The 16,974-nt window shown below is 42.8% G+C and overlaps 1 protein-coding gene across 1 annotated transcript in view; it reads right to left on the bottom strand.

The window, feature by feature from the left end:
* BCR (BCR activator of RhoGEF and GTPase) overlaps window positions 1-16,974 on the bottom strand; it is a 98,206-nt gene that overhangs the window by 39,162 nt on the left and 42,070 nt on the right. The window contains exon 2 of the mRNA XM_072880305.1: window positions 9,511-9,695. Coding sequence (XP_072736406.1) covers window positions 9,511-9,695 — 185 coding nt within the window. The remainder of the gene's footprint in view (window positions 1-9,510; window positions 9,696-16,974) is intronic.

Raw genomic sequence — 16,974 nt, 5'->3', positions numbered from 1 at the left:
GGTATAATCAGCACTGCTTGGAACGCACATGCTGGTTTTCTTATTGGGATTCCATGAAGGAGTTCTTAAGCAAAACAACTGAAGAAAGAGAGGGGGGGGGAAAAATTCCATTCATGGACAAATGTACACATCAAGGGAAGACTAACATCAAGTGTTAAGAGAAGCAGTAATCCCCTGTGTTGAATTTCAATTATCCTTCCTCTCAAAGCTGTTACCTGAAAAACATTTAACCTGATAAAGTGAAATTGAGTATTTCCATAAACTCTGAAAAAAATGTGGCCGAACAATGAAGGTTATAAATAATGAGAAACACCCCCCTTATACAGAATCTTATTTCCAGTTCTTTTTACTTCTGACATTCACAGAAATGGCTTTTAACAATTCTTGCAACCCTTTTGTGTTGTTAAATGTCTATAAGAATAGAATCAGTAGTTGGATCTGAAAGGGTAGATACTTTTCAAGGGCTTTGTGTAGGTTGTTTGGGGCTCCATCCTACTCCTCTTAATATCCAGAGGAATCTTCAGCTATTGATTTCAGCAGCAGAAGGATTAGGAAACACAGCAGTATGCTCCACTCTATTGACTGAATATAAAGCCCTATAACTGACAAAAAAGCTCCAGTTAGTTTAGGGTCCTGTGCGTTGAACCCTGCAGATGTATATATGAGGTTCATTATAGAGAGAAGGTATCTTGGCTACAGGTGAGCTTACAGTAACCATCACATTCTGAGTGTGACTTTGAGCCTACACACCACACGAAGAAAGAAACGGATCCTCACGCTCCCAGATATTTCTGGATTCAGTCTCATCAATAACCATCCTGATTTTTGAATGCTTTCATTAAATTTCACAAGCTATTTTCTAGGCTAAAAGACCTTGCAGCAACTACTTTATAAAAACTTTGTGAGGTGTCAAATACCACCATCACCTCTTAAATAAAAGTGGCAGACAGAAGCTGTTCTAAGGAAATGAGTAAAATTTACACGCACATCAGGTACTACATGGAAAGAAGAACTTGTCTTTGCATCCCACCCTTCAGTGAGGTTCAGTAAGAACCACAGTGCCTTTTAAAATCTTGAAAGGGCATCTCAAAGAAGCTAGGAATTTGTAATTCAGCAGTCGTGTTCAGAAGATTTCAGAAAAACACCAGCAACAAACTACATGGTAAAAGGAATGCCGCAACAGATTCTGTGCATCTACAGAGCACCCGTGTGACTGCCTGTTACAGCTCAAGCAGAAACGTGCAACAACGTTATGACTGTTCCTTATGATCTCTGTACCAGCAGTGCCTGGATGTCCACCTCATGGACCATTTTGTAAGGCATGGTACATACACGTAATAAAGACAGATGCCCCGAGATGTTTAACAAAGATTGCCTTCATCCAAAGAGGCAGGGATGTAGCAGCCCTGGTGCAAGAAAAACACAATACCTCTTGGTTTCCGAAGATTTCTTACAACACTTACAAAAGAAAAATGCAGCTTCACAAAGAAGCATTGAGAAAAACTAACAGTGCTCCAAAGTCCCCACTGCTGAGGATGAGGTAACTGGTCAATATTGACACAGCACTATAATTATCTTTAGCAGGTTCTCTTGGAGGAGGTGAGGATTTAAAAACCAGCTGGGTATGTTTGTAACCTCTGTAAAGAGCAGCACACAATGACAAGTTATTTAAATGATTCAAAATTCCCCATCACGACACTGGCACAACAGTTTTCCTTACAGCACTGAGAACAGTTTTCCTCTTCACAAATAAAAGCTTTAATTTACAAGCCAGTTCTTGCCGGGCACCGTCAGCTGACAGAGACAGCATTTTCTGCCTGAATGTTAATTTCCTTTCTTTAGGAGAGATGTGCTTTCAGAGAGACAGACATCTCCCAGGACACTCTAGAGGCCTTCCTTCCTGGCCATTACCACAAGGTCACTTTGCAAAGTCCATGGTATTGTCCTAACCCTTTTTAATAGGAGCATTTTCCAAGCATGATGCTTGCAAAACTCTAGCCTCAGATGCAGCCAGACAGGGCAAGGCCTGGCTGCTTTAAGCTACAGTACAGCAGTTGCTGAAGAAACCCTCAGGGGAGTTTATCCAACAATCACCTAGCACATTACAAGGTTTCCAATGCAGCACCTCACATTTACATACGGATTCCTCATATGTGAAAAGATGATCTCCTGCTGTTCCTGCTGCGTCAGGGATCAATGCGACACCAAGGCGCTGCCGTCTGCATTGTGCTGCCGCTCTGTACGTCCTCCCGAGAGCCGGTGCCCTGACACGAGTTTCCTGCTGAGGGAGGCCTTTTCTGACAATGCCATCTGGGGCTGCGCTCAGCAGCAGCTCGTGCTGCTAGATGAACATCTGGAAAACAGCCCCTGTGCTTCTTCAGCCCCAGGGTGCTTTGTAAGTCACACTTGTTATGAAAGTTACTCCAAGACTGAGAAATCCACTGGGAGCTGGTGCCAACATCAGGAAGAAGAGGAGCAAGTTTATTATTTGGTATCACAACATTCCTCACTTACAGAATTGGGAACAGGCTCACCTGCTCACCCAAAACAAGACAGAGCAATTAGCAGGCAGAGATACTGCGAGACTGTCCTTCCACTCTCCCCTTGCAGCACGCCAAGATGTGATGCACCCAGTGCCAAGGGCATTTTCTGCTTTGCCCATATCTGACAAAAAACAGAAACAAAGAGCAATGCTGTGACCACAACAGCCTCACTGCCTGCTCTGTGTCCGCACTCCAGGCGGAAGGGCAGTTAAGAGAAGGAACAACCTGGGCGTAGGTATCAAGCTCCCCACCGGTTCAGGGAGACCTGCCAAGGCTGAGGACTCCTTTCCCCTACCCTGGCAAGAAGGAAGCAGTCAGAAATCTTTGAGGTGCTTGTGGCAACAGGAGGAGCTGGTACCACATCTACCAGACCACATTAGCTAGGGGAATATACACCTATTAACTGAAGTGCAGATGGGATGTTCTCAGCAGGATGTGGGAGCAGCCTGTATCGGCAAACTAACCACTCAGCAGGGAGTGCCAGGTGGTCAGCAGTCCATCCCATGCTTCCTACCCAGCTTGGTTAGCCCGTTTTTTACTTGTACAAGTCTGGCTAGTATTTCATGTTCTCACTCTGTCCCTGCCTCTTTGATGCCAGCATCCATTTCTAACCCTTCTCCATTGCCCTTCCATCTTTTGGCTACCTCTCTACCCATGCATTTCAGAATAAATCTATCTTACAAGACTATCACAGGGCAACAGCCAGAGCATTCCTGTGTTTGCCATGGGAGCTGTGAGGACCCAATACCCAGCCAGTTCTGAACAAGCAAGCAAGAAATCAACGCTCTGCTCCCACTCCTGATGAACTACATTTTAAAAAAAAGAAAACAAAAAGGAAGGTGGAAAGCAGTATAAAGGAAGTTTCACAGGTATCTCATGCCTGTAAGGTTCTGGTGTTTTCCTCTCAACTGGGTGGTGCTTCTTGCTATTCCAAAGACTTAACCAAAAGATTGAGTCACAGTCATAAGTGCAATCTTGCGACCTGAACCAAGGCCAGTCAGAGCGGTTAGAAGCACTGCAGATATCAGAGAGCGTGCATACACTGGCCTCGAGCCATGGCTGTTTTGAATGTGTTTACAGCTTGTCAGCCGAAGTACTTCAGTTTACTAACCAGGTTGGCATTGCATGTTGTATTCAATTACTGCAAGCCTGAGATTCACCAGCTCCAAGGATTAGACAGATCTTCCTGACTCTGTTTAAAGAACTTAGGGCTTTCTGGTTGTTGTTTAAATTAACAGCAATAATTGTTTTCTTGCAAATGTCAGAAGAACACAGATTAAGAATCTAGAAACCACAACATGTAAAATTTTGCAAAGTGGTTGCTGCCGGCACAGCTCTGTAAAGAGAATCAGTGATTTGAAGTGGGCGTATAAAAGGCACTTTAACTCTCAGACCTTCCTTTGGTACAGTGTGTTCATATGCTGTGCAATGAATGTGTTCAAAGGAGAGGTTTCCCGTAAAGACAGCTCAGAATCTCATAGAGAAGCTGACAGCCTATGAAAGAGAAAAACTATTCATTTCAATTTTTAAAGTGTAAATATCTTTGAAAGGTTCTGCTAAACAGGCTGGAGGTGTCTCATTGTCTTGGGCAAATTCTGTAATCAAGCCAATCATGCTCCATGCAGGGAGGGGAAGGCGCAGGGAGAGGAGCCAGCGTTATAAATAACGTCAGTACTGGTGTGCCAGCTCTCCTCAGGAAGGGCTGTACATCCAGGCAGAGCCCTTAAGGAGCAAAGAGCTGGAAAATAAAAAGGAAAAGTTGCATCTGTTGGGGGTGGTGAGGGGAAAGTGACAGTAAAACAAACCAACCAAACAAAACCAAATGCTGAGAGGAAGAAAGGAGAAGGATTTGGAAATGCTGGAGAGGGAAGGACAAGCTAGCAACAGTAGTACCAAGCAGAGCAGTAACCCCATTTATTGATGTAGCTTCAGAGGTCAGCTTTTCTGGACCCCCTTGGGACTAAGCTAGGAGAAAATTCCACAACCTGCTATGCCACAGCCCTGCTTTCTGCATAGCTGGCAGATAGTGAGAACAAAAGACTCTGGTCTGAGGACCGCAATGGCTGCCAATGCTGCGCCAACCATGGACTGCACAGCAGAAAAGCGAAGAGAAATTCTACCTGGAAACCTCTAAGTACCAGCCAATTTCCCCTCCAAACAGAACAGAAAGTAGGAGTTAGTCGCTCAGCTTTAGCACTCCTGCCTCCCTGGGCGTGATACAGACAAGAATTGGAGAGATCTATTTTGGCAAAAAACTCATCTTCTAAACTCTAGAGCAGTGACTCCCCTCATTTCCTGGGGGGTGGAACCAGCTTTGCCTTTCCACCAGCTGCCCTGCGCCTACCTCCACAGAGCCCCACACCCTCAGCTCCACACACATCTTTGAGCCTGGCTTTGTCGGCAAGGTCGAGCAGACCTTGAAAGGCCTTTCTTATTTCTACTCTTCCCATCGCTGTAATCTCTCCCCACGTGAGTAGCAGCAATAGGATCATGATGACTGAAGTTTCCCATCCTCTTTAGCCTCCAAGCTGCAAGCTACCCACTCCAAAACTCTTGGCAATAACTGTTCTCTAGTGAAGGGCGTCAGTCACTAACTTTCCAGCTGTCCCAACACTTTCCTGTGCCCCAGGAACACTGTAGCAAGCCCTCCCTCTGTCCTCTTCTAACTCTATTGAGGCATCTTCTCCACTTTTCACCCTAGTTGTATGGGGAAGACAGACACATTCTCTCTCTTTCTGGGAGTGAATTATCACTACCTGTTGCAAACACTGTCCGACACCTCCTGAAGCTACCAGCACTGTCTTATTTGGCAAACATTTGGGCTGTCATTTTCCCAGACAGGTTTCCAGAATTTTTGGGAAATTAAATCACAACAGTTCAACTGTTACAGAAAGCAAGGCTCAGGAAAATTAAGTCACTTCTCAAGATAAATAAACAAACAACTTAGCATTAGTGGAACCTATTTCTCCTTTTTCTTTTTCCCCCATAGGCTTGCTTAAGAGCAACAGGCAAAGTTTGGCAAAAGCAGTGGCTTTATGCCAGGACATGCGTCAGCAGCTCAGCACAAGATTCTGGAAGAGCCGGAAGAGGGGGTACGACGTACCTTGCTCAACGCAAACATTTGTTAAGGCCTCCTTACCACAAAAATGATGAGTCAGAGGATGCAGAGATCCACACTACAAACGCCCATGTTGATTATGTCCTCTCTGGGTCACAGACAAAACTAATGCTGGTGCACCTCTTGTCACCCTCCTTGGACAGTAACAGATGTTTGTGCAATGGACACATAGCAGGTGGAATATGAATACATAAGAGGTGGCTGAAGTGGTACTGTTTGGAGGCAGACCAGCCAGCATCATTTAGTCTGCTTATATGACGCAGGTGGTAGGGGGGGACTGGAAAACAGATCCCACACGACAAGGTGTAGAACACCACAAACCTTCTGAAGTCAATTGTGGCCCTTGCTTCCTGGAACACAGAACATGAGGTGCTGGGAGTTGGTCACCCTACACACTGAGGGAACAACATGAAGCCCTTCCACAGGATACCTCCTGAAGCCCAGGAGGTATACCTTCATTCTCTTTTAGAAAGAGACACTGCTTTTGCCAGTCTGCACTTTCTCTATAGTGGCTGGGTAGACGAGGTGGAACCCTGATGCACTATCCAATCAAAGGCTATGGCTGCTATGAGGAGATGGAAGGACTTAGTCAAAACACTTGGCAGAAAAATACAAAGCCCAGAGCAAGCCCACAAAGTAAGTCAAAGCAAAATGCCCTCAATATGCAGATAGCAACAACCCAGTCTCCAAGAGGAAGGCTGGTCTCATGGATGAGGCAGATGCACATCACACCAGAATGCTGCTATGTCTGTGTAATGCTAAGCGAATTACTTAGAATTACATTTAAAAAAAAAATTGTTTGCAATGTTTTCCATTTTCTGGGCGCCTGACTGGAGTGTTGTTAACTCTTGGTTGCAAGTGAAATTAAAGGGATTTTACTTTAAATGTGAAGAAAACTGCATTAAAAGTCAGAACCTGGTTTTGCAGAACATTATGCATCTCACATTAAGCACTCAAAATTAGCAGCGGCTTTTCCTATAATCTGCCTGCCTTGATTACCTGTGGTTAGTGAACATACCATCCTCTTATCTCACAGGAACATTGCAAGGATAATTAAGACCTGTGTAGCATTCCAACTGTATTTGGAGTTAATGGTCATGCCAAAAGGAAATGAGTACTTCTGTACTCAGAACAGTTTGCACAGTGCCCTGTAAATAAGGTGTACACATAGCTCTAGAGGTAAAATATTGAATCCAGTGAGTATCATTCACTATATACACTGATCAATGCAGGAGCCCCATAGAAAAAATAGGACATGATTGTGTAATTCAAAGTTATCATAAAGATTCAAGACAAGGCTACAGGCACCAGGCAAGGCTGGGTAACCATAGTCATTTCTTAACTTCTGAATGACTTCACAATCTTAATATTTTGTCAAAGTACTGTATATAGTGCGTGTGTTCTTACATACAGTTAACTGTTGATTTCTAGACTCTGGTCATAAGGATAATCTAAAATTTTCAGAAGTAACTGCAGGCACCTAAGAAAGAAGTAAAAGGGCAATAAGACAACTATAAAAGCAAACACACGTAAACAAAAAAAATGTTTTCTGCTAATCAAGTGTAGTGAAAAAGAAAATAGAAGAGACATACGTCCTGGTATTTCTGGTCCAACACATTTTATGTGCTTGGCTCAGCACAATGTGTTTGACACTTAATTTTGTTACTGATGTCTTTTCCACTACAGCTGAAAACATAAGTACCGTAAGAGCCATCTAACAACTCCGATAACAGAAAGTTTAACTTGTTTGGGAAATACTGCAACCAGATGTAAATTAGTCTCTTCCTCCTTGTTGCGGACCATCCTTCATGAGTGGCATTGTCATTTGTAGACTAATTACAGACGGGATCAACTGAAGCGGTTGAGGTTCACGAATAAAAGTCTAATCTGTATCAGGACACCTCTTTCTCTTGGAAGCCATAAGACATCTTTTTATAGTCAGAGAGAAGAAAGCAGCCATTTATGTTAATTATTTTTAAAAAGGCAGCCTTCTAGCATTATTAAGGTAACTTTGAAATTAACTACTGTTAAATGCTTATGAGGCAATATTCAAACAAATAAAGAACAAGAGTAAATATTAGGCAGTGTCTCTTCCAGGCCTGCAGTCATAGGCACTATGACAACTGGTTCTTTGAAGATAACGCTCAGCCATATGTAGTCACATAGCATTTTTCCTTCACTCTGAGAAACATAACCTGGAAATCTCAAGCCAATACTAAAACGTTCTTGGAGCTTTTGAATTTACTAATGATCATTTCTTCATTCAAAAGCCTCTTACATGTCACAAGAATTCTCATCTTGAGAGATAAAAAAGCATCTCAGAATTAATAGACTAAAGCATAAGCAGCTAACTAGATTCCATACTTTACAGTCAAATAAAATTAAGCAAACATCAACAATATATGTACTTGATAATGCTTTAAGAGATCTTGACAATGCATTTTTATAAATGAGAAAGGAGAACAAGAACACTGTCTCAAGTAGGCTTTTTAATCTAACTCATCCTAGAAAAAGTAAGGAACCATATGATATGGCACTAACCAATAAAGAGTAATAGAAGGATGTATATAATGAATGCTAAGTAGCAATGGTTTGTGGAACTTGTCAAACTCTTGAAATCATGCTGATGCTAGATAAATAAAACTACCTGATAAAGGTGATGGTGTTGATTTACATGTACACTGATATCTGTAAAATACCCCCCTTCTTCTCCCTTAATTAATAGGACAGAACAATGTAAATCCAACACATAAGTTAAACCACTTAAATGACAGATTTCAAAGTGTCATTTACAATGTGGGAATTCAAGGTTGTTTGGCTACACTTTCTTAGAAATACAGTAGGAAGGAAGTGACAGTTGTCTTTGTGCTATTAAGCATTTTTATGAATGACTTGGGAAACCAAAAGTTTGCAGATGACAAAGATATTCAGCAAAACAGTGACTTGGGATTGAAGCGCTCTACAATCTAGGAAGCAAAAGGATAAAGAGAAACAAAGGTTGATGGTCAAACAGATTAATTCAAGCTGAAATGAGGACATTTTTGACTGTGAAGACAGCAGAGTCAACAGTTATTTACCAAGGCAAGCAGCAGACTCTCTACCAAGACTATTGTAAAAACAAAAATAGACATTTTCCTTAAGTTCCAAGCTATAGCCATGCTACTGAACCTGAAGCATCAATAAAGCAAGATAGCCTGAAGGTCTACATCAAACTACAGGTCAGGATAGGTGGTCCCTTCTGAACTTTTTATCTACCGTAACTGATTATATAGATAGCTATTTAGAGAATAGTCAAATTCATTATAAGAAGTTGCCACCTGCCACCCAAAGTCACCATACTTCAGAGCTGGCAGTTTTAATTCCTCTTATTCCATTTTCTCAGGGTGAAGGAAACGGATCTTATATTCTAGATGCTTTATCAAAGCCTTTAACCTGCCTGAAAAGAACTCTTATTTTCCTTGTGAAAGGCAATGACACCCCACATGCACAGATGTATAAACATCAGTGTCGGATGTTTTGTTCCAGAGTCTCCTTTCCAAAATATCTGGTATTTAGAGACCCTCTCAATAGCAATTAATCACCAATTCTCTCCACTAAAATTCACAAAGGGTAAAAAACTGAGGTTTAAAAATCATACACACAACACTCATCCCTGAAGTTTAGGCTTAGCATCAGCTAGAAGCCTCAATTTAGCTTTAAATATACAACATCAGTCAGGCACTGCTATATTATGTCAGGTAATCTGTCCTACAGTGCTGGTAGTCCCTGTCTTTGCTCCCTGTTAAAGCAGTCTACCCCTTGCAAATCTACAAGGCTTTGCCAACTCCAAAAAGGCAGGAAAGGACTCACTGATTTTGTAGATTCCAGAGACCCTGAAGATAGGGTGTCTCGGCTGCCCCGACTCTTGGAACTGAGATGGGGTGAGGATGATGGTGAGTCATCAATATAGGGCATCATATCATGATGTCGCCTCTGTTCTTCAGCACGGTCTGCATCATACGCATAGCTAGGTGGTGTGCCACTGAATGAAGCATCTGTAAAACACAGGAGAAAAATCTGTCTGGTCAGAGTCAAGCTGGAGAGGAGACAGGCTGGTCAACCAAGGCACTGCCTGCCCCCCAGCTATTATGATTACTTATCAGTAAACCCAGAGTCAGTGATAGTTAAATATAGATCAAGTGGAGGCGTAAATTTAATTAAACTCATGTTGTCCCCAAACATTCACTTCACTCATTCTAAGCCCTACAAGGTAAAGTCCTTTCTAATATCTAACATTGGTGTTCATTTAATTACAGCTCCTTCCCTCAAGTTTTCCTTCAAAAGCATCAGCAAAATAAATCCTTTTGCAGGCTCCATAAAAGTTACCCAGTCTGGGTTTAGGAATGTAGTGGGTTAGGGTAACAGATCCTGTTTTTTCTGTAGAGCAAGAACAGATGATGCCCCTGCCAGTTTAGCAATGATAGATAATACATAGCTCAGGGGAGAAACATAACTCTTTCCAAACCTCTCAGGAACAAGAGGACTAGGAAAGAAAGGTCTTACATATCAAGTGAACCTGCCTACTGCCAAAAACAAAATCCTAAGAGGCCCTCTTCTATTGGCTGCCCTTCCTCCTCAATTTTGAGACTAACTCCTTAAACAAGTGATCAAACCACCACCCTGCTCAGTCCTTACCCCCGCCCCCCCCCCAAATCCAAACAAAAAAAAACAAACAAAAAAGGATGGTGGCATGAAGAGTCAAATTAACCATTATTGCATGAGATATCAATGAACTTCTGCAGGAAAGATGAGTAGTAAAATTGGTTCTGGTATCTTTAGTAGCTGCATACAGAGACTGTTTCTGCAAAAATGTATATTAAGGACGCACACTGAGCAGCTCCATCTGCCATAGGTTAAAAGGTTTTTTACCTCTCTGTCCAAAGAAATATACACAGAGAACCAAAATTTGCTTTCTGCACAGTGGCACCACGTCGCATACACCTTGCCTGAGAGAAGCTGGAGACAACCTTGCATACGAGTTACACGGGCCTGCGAAGCACTTTCAGCTGTCAATGCCCAGAAGTGTCCTGTGCGTGACAGGAATAGCCATGCATGGGCCACTGAACCCAAAATGGTAGAGTTCCCCCTCCTCTTTCAGTTACAAGTCACAAAATGCCTCTCTTCTCCCCAAACTGAAAAATAACCACAGGGAGATAAGCTAGATCCTCTTTTACAGTAGCAGGCGAGCCAAATGGAAGACAAAGCCACAACAAAAATAATAGCTTTTTTGACTTATAAGTTTAAAATTATGCATTAAACTCACACTGGAACACAAGTTGAACCAATTTTTACTTGTTTTCACAAATATCCAGGTTCTGTGAAAATAATAAGCAGCAGCTGCCAAGCATACTAATAATCCTGTTATACATCACTAAGGCAGGGTGGAGGAGTAACATTTTAAAGCCCACTTTCCTCCCTCACAGTAAACTCAGTTAAAGCATGACTCATTCCAGTAAAGGATGTGAACTTTGTGTGGAACAGAATAAAACTTGATCCATGTGGCTTATTCAGGAGGGAGAGCTGGTCTAGGGAATTTACGCAAACAATATACTGAAAACCCAACAATAAACTCACTGTAGAAGCGAGCCTCTGTCTCGGTTTGTACCAAATACCACCCAGCTAAATAACAGCTGTATACGAGGCCTTTAGGCTGCTAAGGACCATGGCAATATTATTTTAACAAGCTCAATGAGTTTTATGTCACCCACCCGCTCATGGTATTACTTTGTGCTCAAGCTCTCAGAGTTCCTCAAAAGACTTATTAGATTGTGCAAGACCATGGGGGGGGGGAAGGTGGTACATATTCCCTGGAAGGGACTTTTGTGTAGATGTTAGAGGTTTCCAGAGCTCCCCAACCCATTTAGAAGACACCCTATTAAGTTGATTTGGTAAACGGAGGCTTGAAAGGGAGTTGCTGAAATAAGGATGCTCCGTCACAAACAAAGGAGATTTTTAGATATCCCAACATTGGACAATGTCTACACCACCTGCAAGCCAAACAAATCTCATGCTGGAATCTTCAAAAGCTCTTTGGCTAAAAGAATGCGGAAAAGACGACAGCACGGCCCCCACCCTGCACTACCCAAACAGGCGCTACCCAAACCCAAACACTGAAAACAAAAAGTAAAAATACCCTCCTCACATACAAGATGGATGGTCTTCTATTTGGCCAGAAGGTTAAGGGACTGTTTTGACTTCAGAAACCAGAATTATAAATGGGAAGGAGGATGGGTGTCTCCTTGCATCTCTGCACTATTTATGCCATACAAAAAAGCCAAACCAAACCAACCAACCAAAAAAACTCCACACAACCAAAAAAACCCCTAACACCATATAACTTCAGTGGAGGAGTGCAGATATCTTTTCCATTCAGCTGTCCCTTGTGCAACTTTCTAACCCAAGAAGCCTGCAAGATATTACTGACAATTTAACACTGGCATTATCCAAGGAGGAACATCAGTACTGGGTGCTTATGTCGGCTTTATGCCTCTGATCAAGCAAGAGTTCTTTTTCCTTCAGAAGTTTCTTCAAACTACTCTTATCCAAACCAGTTTCTCCTGCACACATGCAGTAACACCATGTTGCTGTGCAGAAATTAAGGCAGGAATATTTCTTTCACTCCCAATGCTCACTTTCAAAATTTATAGTTTGCTCCACTTCTGTTTATGGGGGAGTGAATGCAGACTAAAATATATTAGCAGAAAGGCTTGCAGTGAATCACAGTATTTTCACTTTCCTCACTTTCTCCTGCTAAAAAGCAGGCTTCACACGTCTACCTTCCATAACATGTTCTGTCTCCTACTGCACCGGGAAACCTTTATCTGAAACTGAAGGAAAGGGCAGGTGGAGGACTTGGGCTCAAAAGAGGAGATTTATTCCTAGCTTTGCAACAAGATTCAGTCTACCTTTGAATCTCTTTGTCTCTCTATCCATAAAAATGAAAATAACACATCTCAACAAGGAATTAATCTACCAGTGTCACAGACTGCCATGAGATCTGTGCATAGAAAGCTCCACACAGAATTTAAAACTTTATTTCTGTATCCTCCAGGGATCCTTCACACATTAAAAAGCTCAGAAGTAGTTATAATCCCTCTTCTTTCTATTATTGCCGCACACAGCACTGAAATCCACCTATGGAGAGTTTAATTATCTCCAAGGCAGAAGGACCTTCTTGTTTTTATTCTACCATTTTTTCCAACAGAAGCAAAGTATTACCGTAGCCAGATACACTACGCAAGTCTTAACGCTAACAGCAGAGGTAGACTTGTATCTCTGTGATTAAAGAGACCGCTGTTGCTACGGAAACTAGGTTATTCTGATCTCCTAAACTCAGCACAGTGCTGCACTGGCTGTTCGGGCTCTACCTGGGAGCAAAAAGAGTAGAGCAAAGATATTAGAGCTGGGAGCTCACCTGCTCAACACTTCCAGCTGCTCTGGGTGCTGCTCTTGTAGATGGCAAGTGGAGACAGCAGCTGGGCCCATGAAAGAGCACTTGGCTTCTCAGCCAGTGTCTCAGGTAGGGTAAGCATTAAGAGGGTTCTTATTCTCCTTTTAGGGCCAGCCACTAAGTCATCAGGAACCGAGCCATCAAAGCCAGAGAAAGATGAAACAGAGGAACAACAGACAATTGCTGACAAGGGACAACTAAGGAAAAAGGGTAGGCATGCAAGGATGATGGGCTCAAACGTTGTATTGAGAGAGCACCAGAGACACATTGAGGACACTACTCTGTGTGTGTCATGCTTCTCTCGCCTCTCAGCAGGCCCCCTTTCTCCTTCTCTTTGGGTGACCTGTAAGAGATCCCATCCCATAGAGAAGAGCAACAGCTGTGACTTACAGACAAGCCCTCTCAGCACCTAAGAGTAGCTATTTCTACCACTGGCCCTCTGACATTCTCTTACAGTACCCCTCTCCTGCACCAGCACGACCTTCAGGTGCAATGAACTACCTGGGGCTACAAAGGCTCATCATCAATTCACACATTCTGTTAAAAACCTCAGGCATTTACTTCCACCTTTGGTTCTGACAGCAATGGCCTCCCTGGCCTTGCTTTGCTCCAGCTTTTATGAGTCTGTTCCACCATCCCCCTCCTCAGTTACTGCTTCCATCCTCTCACCTCCTCTCTCACCTCTGTCCCCTTTTCATTTTCTTTTGGGTTTCTCAAACTTAATATTCCTTTTCTTTATTTTCCTCTTCCTCCCCTCCTTTAAACTGCTCTTCTCCCTCACTGCCTCAAATTTCACCTGGCTGGGGGGTAAGAAAGAATCTAACAAATGTACAGTTAGTCACAAATTCACTGGCACTCAGAGACAGCACAGCAACGCTGTTCCCTTGTCCTGTTGCCTACACCCTTCCTGCTGGGTGCCACATTCATTCTTTGGGAATACGAAATCAAGTCATAGATCTAACTTGAAAGCAGGAAGGGAAAAAGAAATTAACTTCTAAGTAAAAAGAAAGATTAGCTGCATCTAATCCAGGGTCACACAATGGTTCAAATGCATGTGTCATACTTTCACAGCATCACAACATCCATGGCTGCTTGAGAGGCTTAACAGCAGCATGCAGAGAAGCTTCCAAGCTAGCTGTGCTCCAGCTAATCCCGCTAAAAGAGCAGTGAAGCCGCAGCAGCTCAGACCTGCCTGCCTAAGTAAATACCTAGAAGCCTGGAGGGGAGTTGCACCTCATGCCAAAGCCCCACATCACTGTGGCTTCATTGTAAACGGTACCAAGGCTAGCACAAGTTTGTAATGTCTACACTCACTCCAAAAACATTCCCGCAGCTGCAGAGCAGAAGAGAGCTGAGGCGGTTTGCACCCTCTGACTTGTGTTTCTATGCCAGGGAATGTGTGAGGCCATAGTTTGACAATGCATTGTCTTGGCAGCAATAGGGCTTTAAGGTTTCCCCCACGAAGCCATAAACCACTGCATGGCCCTTTCCCCTCTTACCCCCTTAGTTCTGCAACCCCACAGATGTCTATGGTCCAGATAAAGAACTCAGCCAGCTCAAAGAAAAATATTTTTGACACTTCCCTTCTAAGCTGGATCAGCTCTCTGATCTAGTTCATGGTGCAGAAATCCAAACTGAAAGGATACATGCATGGTAGTTCAGGGATAGGTATACTTAAAAGCTTGTACTGCAACTGAAGACATCATATTAGCAAAACACTGCTTGAGTTTCCTTTAGGCTGAAGCTTAGTCAATTCCTGGGATTTACACATGGCTAGTTTGGGGATAAGTTACCAAAAATGCAACACTTTTTTTTTAACCCTTAAGTTACTAATATACCTTACCAACCTTAGCTCCAGCTTTTACATACTACTGTTTGCTTGGTGATGACATGATTCTGTATTGTTTATTTTATTTCTTAGTGCTGGCCAGGCTATTTGGAGAAGGATCAGGGATTTGGGCCCAGTGCTGAGCACATGTAGAAGTACATCAGTGTGGATGGGCTGTGAATGCAGTTGCCTAGGGAATACAGCAGCACTTTCTAAAAAATACAAGAGTTAAACTATGGAAAAATAAGCATCTTGATGATTTAGAAGGTGTCAAGGAAATAAGCATCTCCAAAACCAGGAAACAGTGCACTCTACTTTGTACACTTTTGCACAAAACTGAGATCCACAAACAATAATTATGCTGTCTACCTATATCAGGAGCTTGTCCCAGAACAAAGATCAAGTATGAAAAGGGGGGGGGGGGGAAGAAAGATACATTTGCCATGTCAAATCCCTATGGCTTTATTCTTCTCAGACTGATGAAAAGGCTCTGCTAGGATGCTAAATAGATTCAAAACAAACTCTTTCATGTTCTGTATCTCTTCTCTATGTAAAGATAGTACATCTACATGTAAAGATGTTTAGTGAAACCTGAAGCCCCCACCCAATACAAAAACAATCCATTTAGCAACAAAAAATCCCATCGGTTTGCAAATTCATTCTTTAGCACTGGGTGAGCACGAAAACAGACAGGCAAAAAGTAAAAAAAGCTAGCTCCGAGCCTGCTTATGTCCTCAGACTGTATTTCTCCGTTCAGCACATGAAGGGAATCCAACTATCAGTGCTGACAGACTCCTACAAGGCACCCAATCATTTGCCATGGAAGAAAAATGTCCACAGAGGATGATCTTGCTTACCACTGCTGCCAAGCTGTTTAGGAGCACGGGTTGCAGATGTAGAATTGCAGTGAAATACATAACACAGCCCACCCACAGGAAACACCCATCAGCACACAAAACCAAGACAGAGTTAAACAAGCAGTTTCATACAATGCAGCTGAGCTGCAGTTTCCCTTCTGCAGGCAGACATGAAATGGGCTCTGAAAGCATGCTCTGTGTTGACAACTTGCAATGAAACACTCTTTAGGGAACAGGACAAAAGGGGAACAGTACCCCAGGAAGGGAGGTTTTTAAATACATAGCTGGACACTGGAATGACAACTACAGCTTATACAGCAACCAAAAAAAGGAGTTCTGTGAATCCAAAACTTCAGCAGATTTTCCCGAAATCACCATATCCACTTCAGGTTTGCATCTTCCCCTTTCCCACGGTAATAGGTCATCTTTCTGCAGCATGTTGAACGGCTGCAAAAACAAGTCTCTGTTACATGTAAATTTTACCCAATGTTTCATTTTCTTTTACGGGTTTGTGTGTGCACATGTGAGTGCACGTGTATGCGTGCATGTAGATATTGAGAACTGCATCTTATTTTTGAGATAAAGGAGAAAGCAATGTACCTTGCATATGGAGGGAGCAAGACAGCTGGTGGTTCTCTCCACCCTCCCTCCCTCCCCCGGGGATCTCAGGCCATAGATGTTAACCAGCCTCCAAGAAACTTCTGTCTCTACCACAGATGAGCTTTATCCTTGTAGCAGACAGCACCCTTAAGTCTTTAGGGGATAAATTAACTGCAGTCCACTTTTAATCTTTTAGGTGTGTCAAACCCAGATCATTAAACATCTAAAAAAGATCAGAGTTCTTTAATCTGCCCATATATTCCATGAAGAGTTCATGCAGAGACTAGAGGACAGGTCTGATCTGTTTGTAGCAGTCTGTTACCGAGACACGCTGTTGCGTTTTGCTCCGATTCGTGTTTTCCTGGGGACAGATTTAAAATTCACACAGATCTAATACCCACGCAGAGTGAGGTTCCATGATCCAGCCACAATGTGAAAGCTGGGACTACCAAGACCATTCTCCACCTCAGGGAAGCCTAAGTCATCCTCACATAGGACAGAAAGAACTACTCACTAAGGCTACTGAGACTGTTGTCATC

This window comes from Ciconia boyciana, chromosome 15 (genome assembly GCF_034638445.1).
Source record: "Ciconia boyciana chromosome 15, ASM3463844v1, whole genome shotgun sequence".
NCBI classification, from domain to species: Eukaryota; Metazoa; Chordata; class Aves; order Ciconiiformes; family Ciconiidae; genus Ciconia; species Ciconia boyciana.
The sequence above is the reverse complement of the archived record's forward strand: the minus strand, read 5'-3'. Positions and strand labels throughout refer to the sequence as shown.